The 16,670-nt window shown below is 36.1% G+C and overlaps 1 protein-coding gene across 1 annotated transcript; it reads left to right on the top strand.

The window, feature by feature from the left end:
- The first annotated feature begins 15,774 nt into the window (after nucleotides 1-15,774).
- LOC311181185 (small ribosomal subunit protein uS17-like) lies at nucleotides 15,775-16,442 on the top strand. Its single transcript, XM_084249488.1, has one exon. It carries the CDS (start codon nucleotides 15,781-15,783, stop codon nucleotides 16,255-16,257), a length of 477 nt encoding a protein of 158 aa, XP_084105614.1. The 5' UTR covers nucleotides 15,775-15,780; the 3' UTR covers nucleotides 16,258-16,442.
- Nucleotides 16,443-16,670: the final 228 nt, after the last annotated feature.

Genomic DNA, 16,670 nt, shown 5'->3' with positions numbered 1-16,670 from the left:
CATAAAAGAAGGGAGTGGATAAATGTTGTATCATAGGATTCCAGTATTATCAGGGAAGAAGTAAAGCTAATAATTGGTATTAGACCAGAATAAGTCAAGGATGCACGTTACAATCTCTCTTGTCAAGAATACTAGAGAGCAGTGAAAAATGTGTAACTAACCAGTTATCAAAGGAAAAGATTTTTAAAATACATGTACAGGTCCTAAATAGTATTCAGGTAATGGTCTTTGATATTATTCAAATCAATAAAAATTTAACCATAGTCTATGGTACTTAGTAAGGCAAGAGTGATAGGGACAAAATTATCTTTATAACTGCAAATTTCAGGAAAGGAACTTCACTTCTCAGAGATGTGACTAACCATAGCATCAGCGCTATTTATAAATTTCATAGTACACTAGACTTTTTGCCCAAGTTACCCAGTCCAATCAGGCTAAGATGGAATAATTAAGAAGCATCACTCTTTTGTCAAAATGCTCATTTCTCCTCATAAAATATGAGGTAGGGTGTGGGGAAAAGAGAGTGAAGACTCTTGAAGTGTATCGATTAAATGTGAGTCCATAGCTACTAAAATTCTATATATTTCTTGCATTAATTCTTTATCATCCTTGATCACAAACTCTATGGATGGTTAATTGACAGACTGAAACCTGGTTGGAATCCCAGAGCTTCCTTGGGATACAAGTCTGTTCAGTTGACTGCTGCTCTATTGTATTGGCAGTATTTGAAAGTTAAATGGTAAAATGACTTTCAAGTAGCTGCTGAATAATGAAATGATGTGATATAGTCACAAGCATAGAGAGTAATTAATGTTTAAGAGTGACAGGTATGACTCCCTAGGAAATAGTAGCAGCTGAGAGTCCAGCATCAGGAAAGAATTATTCTTTTAGCAAAGCCAGAAGCCAAGCTCTAATATAAATCCATAAAAACCAATTATTCAAATTAACTTCCTTTATCTAATGGGCACATATTTTTGGCTATTATATTAAAAAGAGAATTGTTTCCTCTCTCTTTTTTAAACCAGACCCACTTCTGCCCAATTTCCTGCTAGTTACAACCCCTCTCATGGATGATGGAGTCATAAATTGATGAGTCAGAACTCAAGACATTCATTGGGCAATGGTTTGCCAGAACTTAACTGGGCCTTCAAGTCAGCACTCTAGAGAATGCTACAACCTTCTACTTTTTATGCCAAACTTCAGCTTTTCTCTCTTGTCCTCTCCACATCCAAATAGGCTATCAGTTAAGTCAGGGGCATCTTGACAATCCAATTTTTCCTTTTCCTTCACAGCTGTGCCTTTGTGTACCAAAAGTAGACTCATGGAGGTGGTGTCTCCAGCCATGTGCCCCAACTCAATGCACCAGAGGGCCCTAGAATTGTAGGTTATTGGAAGTTCTTGATAAGCATAACAAAAAAATCTGCATTTTGATAGTCAATTTTGATGTTTTCTTCAGCATACCCTTTTTTTAAATTTGAAGGGATAACAGATGATCAGTAGGGCAGATGTTGAACAATACAGAATTTCTATCTATAACACCATAAAACAATGTCAAAATCCAACTTCTATTACAATAGCCACTTTGGTACAGTCATATGATCATTCCAGACACAACTAAAATCATTACCAATATAATAATAATTTAATATCAAAATATCAAACTAAATATTTTAAGTGTTAGTCCTAATTTTACATGTACAAATATGTCACATTTGTCCTCCAAATATATGAGAATGATGCTAAGTCTAGGATCTCTATGTGTTTGTATTATTAATTAAAATTCAAAATGAGTTCTGTAACAAAATTTTATGAAATTATAGAACTGTAGATACTGGCCAGGCACATTTTGCTTATAAATAACAAACCAGTAGAAGTTGGCTTAAATTAGAAAGGATTTTTATGTCAAATATATTGACAAAGAGATTTTAAAAATAAGATTTGACAAGCTAATTAGAATAGAATTAGAATTCTTTGAGTAACTCTGTCTCTCTCAATTTCTCTTTTTTGGGGGTCTTTTCCCACAAAATGGCCACAAGAAAATTAGACCTAGAGCCCAGTGGGAGACTGTGCCTTGCCCAATGGTTACAAGCCTGAAGCTTTATGGCTGCTTTTCATAGGCCCAATTAAGTCATGTATCTGTCTCTGAAACAATCACTATAATGCTGGTTATTTGGACCTTCGCCATATACCCAGCTCTGGTCCACATAAACTGAGGATCTAAGGATAGTGTTTCCCTTTGAAAAAACTGGGTAAATTAAACAGAAAAGGAATGAAGTTGATTAAGATAAAAAATAAATATATATTACTCATTTCTGTGTAAATTTCTCTCTAAAGAAGAAATTTTGTTTGAGTATCTGGACCTGATAAGGAAACACTTGCATCAATTCATATTTCAATATTTTTCTTTGAATATAAGAAATCCAATTTCACAACATTTGAAATTACTGAGTGTAATTATCATATAAGTTAGTGTGCTCATCCACGCAGAGATTATTTCTCCTCCTCTCCAACTTCTTACTATCATTTAAACTGTCTCTTTTGATGGTTCCAACTTGATGGAGACATGTATTTATCATAAATTCAAGTTTGAGACAGGCATGAAAGGAAAAATACATTCTGCATGTTCTATATAATTTATTCATGATTATAGATGTTAGGAGTTTAAAATTAGAAATAAGCTAATGCACTACTACTTTCTATGTTGTAGAAAGATTTTTAAATGCTGCCTCAAAATAGTTCATTAGTTTGAAAAATATTCATGCATCTAAACTCTTCATTGGTCCTCCAATTTGGCAGTATAAATGATAAAGATGTTAGGACTTCCACTATTTCATTCCTGTTGTTAACCTACTGATTTGCTATAGACTGAACAAAGATTTTTCAGTGGCTTTTCAGATCTTCAGTTTGGGTACTGCATGAAATTGAGGAAGAAAGCCATGGTGAATCATATTTCTGCCTTCATTATAAAAAATAATAGAACACTCTACAGACCTATGCCAAGTCTTTAAATGTAAAGCATTCCTTCGCCTCCCTCCTCTATCCCTTGCCTGTGAAAGACATCACAACTTGATCAGTGCACCCTCACACCTTTCTCAAAATAACACTCAGACAGTCACTACAAAAACAAAGAAAGCACTAAAAACAAAACTATTTTCTAACTGTGTGCTTAAAAAGGTTTATCTATCCAATCACCAGGAATTTAAAAATCATTTCTTATCAATGGCTGTATATGGATTTTTTCCTCCAATTCCGGATCCTTTGTGCTTAATTTCCTTGGAATTAAATCTATCTATATCTTTAGGCATAAGCAATGTTAATAGGCACCTGAGACTACAGAGCAATTGGAATGTTTCGTGAATTCCTGCCCAATCACACCTGGAAGGAAATTTCAAACAGCCATGAACAGCACTCAGAAATATTATGGGCTCTTACCTCTAGACCATTAGAATATCTGAAGCATCTCTATCAGAGTGGGTATCTAAGAAGCCAAGACAGCTAAGCAATATGTCACTTCCCCTGCAAAAGGTCAAGCATAGTTTTCAAAATTGTTCAAATTCTCCAGGATTCCCTCAGTGAAAAAGCCTTCTTCTAGTCATTTACTAGACACAAAGTTTTTCTTCAAACAACTATTCACTTAACCACCTGAATTTAACATTTTTGAAATAAATGCAAAGACCTATTTCTTTGAGATTTTAATCTACTTGCTGTTTTTTTAATGATCCCTTGGTTGCCTCCATAAGGGAATACCGCAATGAATAAATTAATAAAGATTTGGAATAATGTGATTGTTGTGATACAAATGTGCTTACCCATGGGATGACTGTGTGGCTTTGGCATCATGTACTGTACATCTGGGCAGAAGTCTGCTTAGGGACTTAGCTTGCATCATATTCTCCCTTAGTCTGTGGAAATAAATTCACAGAAAAGAGTAATTCAGTCTCTTGGGACAGAAAAGCATTCTGGCAATGACATAATCATTGTTTTTTCTAAGAGAACTATAGGATCATTCTACAAAATGAATTGTGATTAAACATATGAAATACAATCAGAAATAAACTCTTCAAGCAAGTGGTAGCCCTCTCTTTATGGAATAGCTGTGTTAGGCGAAACAGTTTTTAAAGGCAAAGTGAACTGTATATTGTAAAAGTGTTATAAAAATCACATGTGTGTTTCCACTAGGCAGTCTACCAAATGACAGAATTGATCAAGTTTAATCGGAAAACAGTTACAATTAGAGATCTGTCCCTTGGCATGCACTATTCCTGTTCCCAGGGATAGATAAGCCGAGCTGTTCATTTTTCTTCTGCAACACTTTTCCTGTTCCAGGTCTTTGTTTCACAGCCAGACACAATACCAACCCCATCCCCTCAAAATCATATGAATTCCAGACAAGTCTGGAGATTATCTGACTCAACATCTCTCGACATGATCTCGCTAGATGCTTTTTCATCAAAGCATTTATAGTCTCCAATAGCTTGAAGTTGTCAAATTAAGTGAAACTGGAAAGGTGGAAAGGGCAGATGCGAGTGAAGCTTTTGAATTACCAACCCACCAGCAAGTACTTTCAACCTTCAAAATTATGAGCTCTGATAGTTTAGAGGTATATTTATAAATAGCTGTATGTCATCAAGGGAATTTCCTAACAGAAGAAAATATTCCAGTTTGATCCTCTGGTTTGACATTAAATTACAACATTACTTTAATTTTGTTGGTTTTTAGTATCCTTGAAAAAGTATTAATACATTGCCTTAGTGCACAAACAACTAAGCAACCTGCCCACATTTTAATCATTTGTTAAGAAACTCTACCTTGTTTAAATACAATTTTATAAAATAAATTTGGTTATCACTTAGGGAAATTCAAATGTTCGATCAAATTTCATAGTTAAGATATGATTAGATTACTTTGGATATTATACAAATATACAATATATGAACATTGCCACTTAATTAGCCAGATCTGTTCGTCTTTTATTCAGCTCATTGATCACAAGATATTATACTAGCTGTTGTGAAGAATGGAGCAATATGTAGGATGTCTTCAATTAGGTAAGACAAAAACCAAAACTGTGACTGTATCACAACTGGTAAGTGTGACAATAAAGATGCAAAGAAATATCCATGAGTGCTTAAAAGGGAAAGAAAATATTTCTATTTGAAGGAGTCAGGAAAGAATAGCAGCACTGGACTTCAAAGATCGGTAAGACTTTAACAAGCAGACATAGAACAGATCATTCCAGAGGCAGAAAACAGTAAGTGGCACAGAAGTGGTTAAATATTGGAGGACTGGTGAGAAGCCTAGTTTTTCCACAAAACAGAATGCAAGAGGAAAGTTAGTAAATGTAGCTGGGTCAGGCTATAAAACAGCAAGTTAAAGGATTTCTAAACCAGGTGGCGATGATGGGAGCTGTTTATGATATTGCACAAAAGTTAATAAAGTACGCTTCTAAGATTAATTGTATAAGATGGAGTGCAGAGACACTAGATGCCAAAAGATGAGGTAGGACACCATTACAATAGTTCAGGTGAGAGGAAATAGAGATCTACATTAGTGTCAAGAGAATTGATAAGAAAATACAGACTTCCCCCACAAAAAGCCAAGCTCAGGCCTCCCCGGTGGCGCAGTGGTTGAGCGCTGGGTTGCGAAGCTGCCCGCAGCCTCTGCAGCGCCGGTTTGAACCCCGGCCATCGGGCGAGGGTCCCACATGGCACGCACTGTTCGATCCCCGGCTGCTCTCAGGCCACTGGAGGAGGGTCCCACATGATGCGCAGACCTCTCCTGCTGCACCCGCTGCTCCCCTCAGCAGTGAATTTCGTCACTCTGCCTGTTCTGTTCCCCGCTCTGGCTCTGGTGAATTCTCTCACCCTTCCGCGCTTCTGACTGTACCCAGTGCTTGTATAAATAAATTTAAAAAATCTTTTAACAAAAAAAAAAAAAAAGTCAAGCTCCATGCTATCATGAACAACATTGCTTTAGTTTGTGGCAAATAGTACACACTCAGTAAATATTTGTTGAATAAATGAAGCGGAATAAAGAAATACCACAGAAATAGTACTGGCAGGATTTTAAAATGGATTAGCAATAAAAGGGAAAAGATGAGGTAATTAAAATTTTAAGATTTAAGTGCAATTCCATAATAAAATTCTTGGGAATGATGCATTCCAATATTAATTTATTAAATATTTTTGATCACATACACAGATTTATACAGAATTTTGAAGACACCAAATCCAAGGTGCTAATGCAAATATTCAAGTGGAGATTACTAGCAGTCTTTTAAAATGTGCTTCTACTTTTAGGATAGAAATTTCAGTTGAAAAACCATTAATGAACACTCAATTACCCAGGACTTGAATGTGACTGGATCTAATCATATTCCACATAAAAATTCTTTTTAGTCTCTAAGTTGCAAAATCTGCTCTTGTAAAGTAAGTTATAGCTTCTATTTTAAAGAGAATTATTTTAAAAACACATTGTCTTTCCTTCTCATTCCAAGGTGAAAATAATTATGTAATAAGTCTTATAAAGAATATTATTCATAAAAACCACAAAACTTAATGGTTTAATTAAATATGATAATCCTACTTAATATCCACATTCTAAATATCACCAAAATTGGATTTTTAATAGGTACCTTAACCAATCTGATTGATGGAAGTTAATGAGAATAAAACATACCACAATTTTCAAAAATTCTAACATTTGTAAGCCAATGAGATTTTAAAATTGTACTAGTTTTGGACACACTTTTTCAAAACATGAAGACTTTTTTCTTGTAAAATATTTGCCATTGATTTCTTTCTAGGAAAAGAGGAATCAAATGATTGCTTTACAGTCACCCACCGAAAGAAGAGATCAAAGAATATTCAGAGTAAAGCTGACTCTGAACAGAGGCTTCCAGAAGCAGGGGAGAAGGAAGGGACCAGGACAAGGTGGGAAGGCTGCTCTATGGACTACAGTGGTGGACTTGGTGTCATAGTGGTGGATGTAGTGTGGCAGCAGTACCTAAGAGGGAAGATCGCAGATTTCTAATATGCAAAAAATGAGGCAAACCAATATTATTTCAATTTTTTTTTACAGAAAGAATATTCAGAGTACTTTTTCTCAAAGTTCTATTTGTAAAGTAAACTTACACCCAAATTGAAGATGACTCATGAAGATTAGGGCAAAGTTTAAAGGACAAATAAATAGACTTAAGTATATGAAAGCTACAAATGCCACAGATGCGTCAATGATTCAGTGATTTCTTCAAGCCATCTCCTTGGCATTTGTATAAACCCAATTATAGTATAGTGTGTGTGCATGTGTAATTTGTCTACTATCTTTCTAAATTGTTAGCATCAAATGGCAATGACTATGTCTTTTGTACCATTCTAATTCCAGTCACAACCAATCAACATCTGTACCTAGTGGTTACTAAATTAATTATTGTGAGTGACTGAATTCTAATGATTCTATTTATCTTTTTGATTAGGGGTTTTAATCCATAACATAAAACAGGCCATTTAACCTAAAGAGCCTTAAGAGAGCTTCTAAATGAGGATTCTTTGGGTAATAACAGCATTTTGGCTTTCTAAGGCATTTTTTTCCCAACTGGTTCATTCCTCAAGATAAATAGCAGTTTCCATATTTTATTAGAAACAGAACATGCATAATTGGACCCAGTGAACAACATCTATCCTTAAAATGTATCCCATTTATATGGCATATGCAATTTAACAAGGAAAGTCAAAAATTTACTGTAAAAATAATCATGTTTCACATCTCAGTGGAGAACTTAAGAGAAAACATTTTATTCTCAGGTGATTTAAATATATCATAAAAGTTTAATATATATAAATCAAGATGAGAATAATTACTTAATTATATCTAGTATGGATGACACAAAGAAGAATATATTTTGGGAAACCAACTATCAAAGAAAATATATAAATTGTCCACAAGGGTGTAAATAGTTTACCAGGCTATCCTGTTAAGTACTTGAAACATTCTTAACTAAGATATGGAGTAGTTCTTTAGGATGGAGTGGCATTCTGGGGGAATATTTGAGCTATGCTTTGGGGAAAAAAGTAACACACTATGCTTGGAAGACCTAAATCATGGTGTCTGCAGGACCTTCCTTTTACCCTAGCATATTACACTCTTGCACTGGAGCAATGCTTTCATACCCTTGCTCTCAGTTCCTTCATGGTGGTAATAGACAATCCTATAGAACAGTCCCTGCACCACTGAAAGTTTTTAAAAAATAGTGAGGATATTTAAGCTGACTGTGTAGAATAGAATGTTTAATAAATTTGTAGTTGTTGGCCATTTTAAAGGCATCCACAGACTACAACAGAAGTTTTCATTTTTGCAGCAATAATGGACACAAGAATAACTTCATGTGGTGACTCTATTCTTACAAAATTTCTTGGAAAAATGACACTACAAAATATTTTCACCTCATTTATTCTCTTTTTCTAGCTAATGTGATGTGCATTAAATCTTTCCAAGGGCTTCATGTCAGACTGTGGTAGACTTTAATATTCTAGCCATAAGTATGATAGAAGAGAGTAGAAACAGAAAATAAAACAAAAACAAAAAGAGCATGCAGGTTAGTAAACATGCTCTAGACCATTTTCCCTTATAACTTATCATTCTTCTTACAAATATTTACTGAGTACCAACTCTATGCCATGTACTGCTTTAGTTCCTAAGAGTATAGAAACAATCTAAAGAGAAAAACTATCTGCTCTTATGAAACTTACATAAAACTAAAAGATAAAAGACAAACTAATAACCAAATCTGTTTAAAACAACTTCAGTGGATGTTTTGTACTATGAAGAATCTAAAGGGGATACTATGATAAAGAGTGAATGGCTTGAATGGGGGTGCTTGTTTAGACTGGGTGATTATTTCTATGCACAATGGGAAACTATAGAATGTTTTAAGCTGGGAAGAAACAGCCAATTTATATATTTAAAGGATCTTTTATTCTGTTGCATAGATTTTAGGTTATAATAGTGTGAAAGCTGGAGTTACAAAGTTAATTAGCAACCAAAGAGAACAAAAGGCACCTTGGTGCCATTACTAGTGGGATTAGAGTAAAAATCATCAAAAATAGATTGGGGATATATTTTGACTGCATAGCACACAGGACTTGCCAATAGATTGTATATCTGGAGGTGAGATAAACATAGGAAATCAACAGACCTTAATTTATTAATATGATATGGTGCTGCTTACTGACATGGAAAAACTTAAGGAGAAGTAGATTTGAGGGAAAGGGTTTTCTTATGGTTCTTGTATGAGGACAGCATACATTCTACTATGGTAAAAATAGCTACAAGATATCAGTCATGATGGGCCTCCCTAGTGGTACAGGCAGTTGAGCACAGCGCTGTGAAGCTGTCTGCAGCCTCTACAGTCTCTGCAGCACGGGTTCAATCTCTGGCCTGCAAGATACCCCCATGGCGCAGCGGACCTCTCCTGTCTCGCCTGCTGCTCACCTCAGCAGTGTATTTCAGTTAATCTGCCTGTTCTGCTCCCCACTCTGTCTCTGGTGAATCCTCTCGCCCTCCCACACATCTGGCCTGTACCCTGGTTCTTGTATGCATGAATAAATCAATCTTTAAAAAAAAAAATCTCAGTCACAAAGATTTACTTCCTACATGTTCATCTCAGGTCAGCAAAGAACTTGTGTTCCACATAGTTCTCAGAGACCCAAGTTGATGGAGGTAAAATTGCTAACTCAAAAATAGTGTGGTTCATAAGAAATTATTATATGTCAACAAATTAGATAACCTAAGAGAAATGGATAAATTCACAGAGACATACAACCTATCAAGATTAAATCACAAAGAAACAAAATATATGAAGAAAATGATTACTAGTAAGGAGACTGAGTAAGTAAACAAAAACTATCTCTTTTTACAGATGGCTTGATATTATATAGAGAAAACCTGAAAGACACCACAAAGAAATCTGTTAGAATTAATAAACAAATACAATAAAGCTAAAGAATCCAAATTCAACATACAATGCATTTCTATACATTAACAATGAATTATCAGAAATAGAAATTACATAAATAATCCAATTTACAATGCCTCAAAAAAGAACAAAATGCTTAGGTATAAATTTAACCAGGGAGGTGAAAGATCTATGTAATGAAAGAAACTGAAGGCACAAATAAATGGAAGACAAATAAACGTTCATGGATCAGAAGATTTAATATTGTTAACAGAAGACTTAGTGTTAAAATGTTTGCTCTCCCCAAAGTGATACAAATTCAACACAATTCTATTCAAAATGCTAGTGACATATTTCACAGAAATAGAACAAACAATCCTTAAATTTGTATGAATGTAAAAAAGAAACTGAGAAGGAAGAACAAAGGTAGAGGCATTGCACATGCTAATTTCAAACTATATTACAAAGCTGTAGTAACCAAAACAGTAAAGTAATGGCTTTAAAACAGACACATACATCAAAGGAACAGAAATGAGAGCCCAGAAATAATCCTGTGAATTTATTTTAATTTTTGAGAAATGACCAAAAAAAATACAATGCAGAAAGTATACTCTCCTTAGTAAATGGTGCTGGGAAAACTAGACATTCATATACAAAAAAAAAAAAAAAAACCCTAGACATTCATATACCAAAAAAATGAAACTAAAGCCTCTCCCTGATCTTACACTACACACAAAAAAACAAGGTCAAAATGGATTAAAGACTTGACTGGAAGAACTGGAACCACAAAATTCCTACTAGGAAACATAAAGAATAAGCTCTTTAATATTGATACTGGCAATGATTTTTTGGATTTAACACCAAAACTAAAGGTAATAAATTCAAAAATAAATAGGTGGGACTGTGAAAATTAAAAAGCTTCTACACGGCCAGGAAACCATCAACCAAAGGAAAAGATAACCTATAGAATGGGAGAAAATATTTGCAAACCACAAATCTAATAAAGGGTTAATATCCAAAACATACAGAGAACTCACAGAACTCAAAAGAAGGAAAAAAAATAATTTAAAAATGTTCATTTTCCAAAGAAGACACATAAATGGCAAATAGGTTACATGAAAAAGTTCTTGACATCAATAATCATCAGCAAAATGCAAGTCAAAATGACAATGAGATATGATCTCACACCTGTTAGGATGTTTACTATCAAAAAGACAAGACATAACATGCTGTCAAGAATGCGGATAAAAGGACCTCCCTGGTGGCGCAGGTGGTTGAGTGCCAAACTGTGAAGCTGCCCGCAGCCTCTGCAGCGTGGGTTCGATCCCGGCCGGCCTGTCTCGTCGGCTGCTCCTCTCAGCAGTGTATTTTGTCAGTCTGCCTGTTCAGTTCCCCGCGCTATCTCTGGTGAATCCTCTCACCCTCTTGCACATCTGGCCTGTACCCCAGTTCTTGTACAAATAAATAAATCTTTTTTAAAAAAAAAGAATGTGGATAAAAGAGAAGCTTCCATTGTACACTGTTGGTGGCAGTGTAGATGATATAAGCAATATGGAAAATATGGAGGAGTCAATTAGAAGGTTCAATAAGAGAAAAATAGATCTACTATATGATCCAGGAATCCCACTTTTGGATATATATCAAAATTACATAAAATCAGGATCTAAAAAAGACAATATCTGCCCTCTTCTGTTTATTGCAGCAGTGGACACAATATCCAAGGAATGAAAAGAACTTAAGTGTCAATCATTTTATCCATGAATGATTGAATCAAGAAAAATGTGGTTTATACACACAACAGAATATTATTCTGCCTTTAAAAAAAGGGACTAAATCTGTTATTCATGAAAACATTAATCAGAGTAAAAGAAGCCAGACAGAGAAATAAAACAAATACTATCTGTATCACATGTGAAATCTTAAAAAAAAAAAAAAAAGTTGAACTTACAGAAACAAAGAAAGTAGAATGGTTCGAATGCACAATCTAGTGTCTACAGATAATGGCACTGTATTATGTGATAGAAATTTGTGAAGACAGGGCCTCCCCTGGTGGTGCAGCAGTTGAGCGCTGGGTTGTGAGGCTGCCCACAGCCGCCTCTGCAGCGCCAGTTCAATCCCCGGCCACCAGCGAGGGTCCCACAAAAAAAAAAAAAAAAAGAAAGAAAGAAAGAAATCTGTGAAGACAGTAGAACTTAATGTTCTCATTTTAAAAAGGTTAATAAGTGAGATGATTGATGTACTAACTTAATGACTGAATTCTTTTCTGTGCATGCATATATCAAATACTCACTTTGCACACTTAAGTGTATTATAATTTCATCACCTATAACTCCATAAAACTTTTCTTTAAAAAAAAAGATGACTAGGGTCTCCCCGGTGGTAGGGCAGTTGAGCGCTGGGATGCGAAGCTGCCCGCAGCCTCTGCAGCGCCCATTCCATCCCAGGCCGCTAGGCGAGAGGCCCACATGGTGCGCAGACCTCTCCTGCAGCCTGGTGCTCCCCTCAGCAGTGTTTTCAGTCCATCTGCCTGTTCTGCTCCCTGCTCTGGCTCTGGTGAATTCTCTCACCCTCCCACGCTTCTGACTATACCCAGTGCATGTATAAATAAATAAATAAATCTTTAAAAAAAAAAAAAAAGATGACTGACTTCTCTGAAAATGAGAAACAGTTCAAGTCATGAGCCAATGCTGTCACTGAGAAAACAAGTTCAACAAATGGACAAAGATATAAACTTAGGAAATGCTGCGTTTAACAAGTAGATAAGCAGCAAATCCCGTATGTTATAACTAGAGCACCCATTAAACCCAAGTGGTCTTCATCGCCCTCAGAAATACAGTTTAAGTACTTTTGACACTGAAAATTATTAATAAGCTTAACAAAACCAAACAACACATAACATTTATGGGTATTTGTTATAACACACTGACAAGTCCTTCTTTTTTCCATCCCCCCCTTATCCTGGCCATTTTGAGATAGCTGAAGATGAGAGAGGTGGTTCTTGTACCTGTCATTTTTCACCTCTACTACTGCCTCACAGGATTTGTGCTTCTATCAGCTGTTTCTCAGCCACCGTGTTCTTTCAGTGGATCTCACACACGCTTTTCCCCTTGTTTTTCAAGTCAGAATGTCACTTCCAGTTTCTCTTATCTGTTTTCTTTTTCCTAGATTTCCAAACATTTCCCTATACATTTTCTCCCCAGTCTTCCAATCACCCTGTTCTATGAAATATTTGTACACTTTAATTCCAGGTGGAAAAAAAATTTCATTTTCTCCTTCAATTTAAGGTCAAAGGTAAAGTTGGACCATCACCAAAAAATATGGCTGCATTGCTTTGTATTATTTCCTGCCTCTGCAGACAGAGCTACAGCAGGGCTCTGAGGCAAGATGCCAAGCCTGATGCAGCAGGGAAAGCAAGAGATGTCTGGAAAACAGCTGAGTATTGAAGAAGCAGAGAAGTAGGAAAGCGACAATTTGTGACTAATGTGTGAATTTTTCACTACTTTCTAAACACATTAATCTCTACCATCTAGCTCAATAAATAAATATTGTATGTTGAAGTTAAGATTTCCACTCTAAAAATTTTTTAATGGTACCATTACTAACTAGTTTCTACAAAGCTTCTTAAATATAAAAGGGTGTTTGTCAGCCGACTGCTATTTTGAATATATCCAATTGAAATCCGATTCCTTCTTTTTGATCATTTTTTTCATCACTTCGCTCTGACTTTCAGTTCTGGTTAACTGATCTCAGCGGATCTTTTTTCCTGATGGCAGAGGAAAGGAACGCATTAGAAGAAGCCTGCCCCTCTGCACAGACATCTATTATCAGCTGAATATTTGGCAGATACATAAGAGGAAATCAAGCTACAGGGTCTTTATCTGACCTTCATTGTTTCTATCTATTTTAGGTTAGAAAAGGTTTTAGAAGTTAGGGTTATTTCATGCAGCATGTAATATATTCTGGGGGATTTATGCAAAACCAGAAAGGCAGACTTCAGCAACAAAGGGATTCGTACAGTATCCTGTGAACTTCTCTATTCATTCCCTAATTTTTCAAAGTGATCACAGTATTAAATCTGAATGTCAATAATCTTCAAAAATGACATTTCTAGTGATAACAGAAATTTCATGAAATCATGAATCTTACAGAGATTTCTCAGAGGTAATCTGTAATATTGAATAAAAAGACATTCTATAAAACAAACAGAATAATGTTTTGCAAGTAGTCTAGTAGAATCTAGTATTTTACCAAGAATAATTGATCAGGAGTTCTGATTTGACTAAGAATACCCACTTTATATATTAATTATGGTGCATGCTGTAGTCTAAAGTGTAACCACCCAAATGTCATTAAAGTTGAAGCACTAGGGCCTCCCTGGTGTCACAAGGGGTTAAGTGTCAGCATTATGAAGCTATTGGCAGTCCTATAGCACGAGTTCCATCCCCAGAGGGCCAGGGAGCTACCCACATGGTGCAGCAGACCTCTCCTGTCTCACTTGCTACTCTCCGAAGCAGTGTATTTCAGCCAATCAGTTTGTTCTGCTCCCCACTCTGTCTCTGGTGAATCCTCTCACCCCCATGCACCTCTGGCCTGTACCCCAGCTCTTGAATGCATAAAATAAGTATGTCTTTTAAAAAAAAAGACATACACTAACCCGCAATGTGATGGCATTCAAAGATGGTGCACTTGGGAAGTTATTAGTATTTGGGCTCATGAAGGGATCAGTACTCTTATAAGAAGAGAAAAGAGCCCTCTGAATGTTTGGGAGAAGATGCTCAGAACCAATTTAAGAACCAATCTAATCCATAAGCTCCTTAACCTTGAACTTCCCAGCCTCCAGCACTGTGAGAAATAGATACCTTTTGTTTAAACCACTATTATGATGTTTTGTTATAGCAATCCAAGCAGACAATTACAGTGTCTAGATGGAAAAATAATTTGCTTAACTAAAGAGTAACCAAAATCAACAAAGATAATTAAAACTGTCCCCAAAGCTTTTCTTACTTGTGCCAAGATGGAAACAATATCATAGGAAGGCATACTATATGTTATCTTTGCCTTGATTCCCACATTTAATTAACTAGAGTTCATTAACTCTATCACCAGATAATCAGTTAATAAGTCCAACCTTCTTTTTCCATTCCACTGAACCCACTATCATACCCACTATCTCCTCCTAACACATTTTCCAACTTTATCTCTTGGCCTCCATAGCCATTCTCCCAACAGCAGACAGAGTGCTCTCTGAAAAACATAATGTGCCCTCCTACTTAAAAACTACAAGTGATTTTTAATGCACCTAAAATAACATCCAATCCTCTCACCAGTTTAGAAAGCCGTATGCAACGTGGGCTCTGTTTACCTCTCTAATCTGGTCTCTCATTACTTGCCCCTTCAATTTTCTGTTTGCCCAACTTACCAAACAAGCACATTCCTGCCTTAGTACTGTGGGGCTAGTGCTGTCTTCTGGAGTTCTTCACTTGATTTCCACCTAGTAGTTTTCTCCCTGTCCTTCAGATCTCAGTTTAAAAGATGGCTTTTCAGAAAGGTTTTCCTGACCATACAATCTTAAATAAACACTCTATTATTCTCTATTGCACCTCTCTTCTTTAACGTTGCAGAATATTTGTTGCTGAATGATATTTTGCTTGCTTGCTCCCTTCCTTATTTTTTTAATATAAGCTCCACCAACACCAGAACTTTGGTTGGCTCGTTGGTTGGTTGCTTTTTTTATCCATAGCTACATCCCCAATTCCACAAAAAGAATCTGGCATAAAGATGCTCAAGATGCTCAAATTTTTTTTTTTTTTTTTCTGGCGGCCGGAAAGATGGCGGACATTCAGACGGAGCGTGCCTACCAAAAGCAGCCGACCATCTTTCAAAATAAGAAGAGAGTCCTGCTTGGGGAAACCGGCAAGGAGAAGCTCCCGAGATATTACAAGAATATCGGTCTGGGCTTCAAGACGCCTAAGGAGGCCATTGAGGGCACCTATATTGACAAGAAATGCCCCTTTACCGGTAATGTCTCCATCCGAGGGCGCATCCTGTCGGGTGTGGTGACCAAGATGAAGATGCAGAGGACCATTGTCATCCGACGAGACTATCTCCACTACATCCGAAAATACAACCGTTTCGAGAAGCGCCACAAAAACATGTCCGTCCACCTGTCCCCCTGTTTCAGGGACGTCCAGATCGGCGACATTGTCACAGTGAGCGAGTGCTGGCCCCTGAGCAAGACGGTGCGCTTCAACGTGCTCAAGGTGACCAAGGCGGCTGGCACCAAGAAGCAGTTCCAGAAGTTCTGAGCTGCACACTTGCCCGCTTACCCCTTCACAATAAAAGCTCTTTCTACCCACAAAAAAAAAAAAAAAAAAAAGATGCTCAAATATTTTTAAATGAATCAATGAATAATTAAAATATATAAATTCAGAACACTAACGGGGTTCACCTTTAAAATTTCTTTTCCATCGACCACAATACAGTTGGAAAAATTTCTATGAAAAGAATGCTAATAAAATGTAAACATATAGGTAAAATAACCTACTAAATTATAATTACTCTTTAAAAGTTCAAAATAACTAGTTTATTAACCCTATATATAAAAAAAAAAACCCATGGCTTCAACAGAATGTGTTTTAAGAGAAAAAACTAAAACAAATAGAGTGGAACTTGGAAGTTAGTCCCCCAAAAGAGAAATAACAGGAAGGTCTTGTAAAGC

The sequence above is a fragment of the Talpa europaea genome (genome assembly GCF_964194135.1).
Source record: "Talpa europaea genome assembly, chromosome: 1".
Lineage (NCBI taxonomy): Eukaryota > Metazoa > Chordata > Mammalia > Eulipotyphla > Talpidae > Talpa > Talpa europaea.
The sequence above is the reverse complement of the archived record's forward strand: the minus strand, read 5'-3'. Positions and strand labels throughout refer to the sequence as shown.

What these genes read in the sequence shown, in the direction of transcription:
- LOC311181185 (XM_084249488.1), top strand. Translation starts at nt 15,781, where the DNA reads ATGGCGGACATTCAGACGGAGCGTGCCTACCAAAAGCAGCCGACCATC.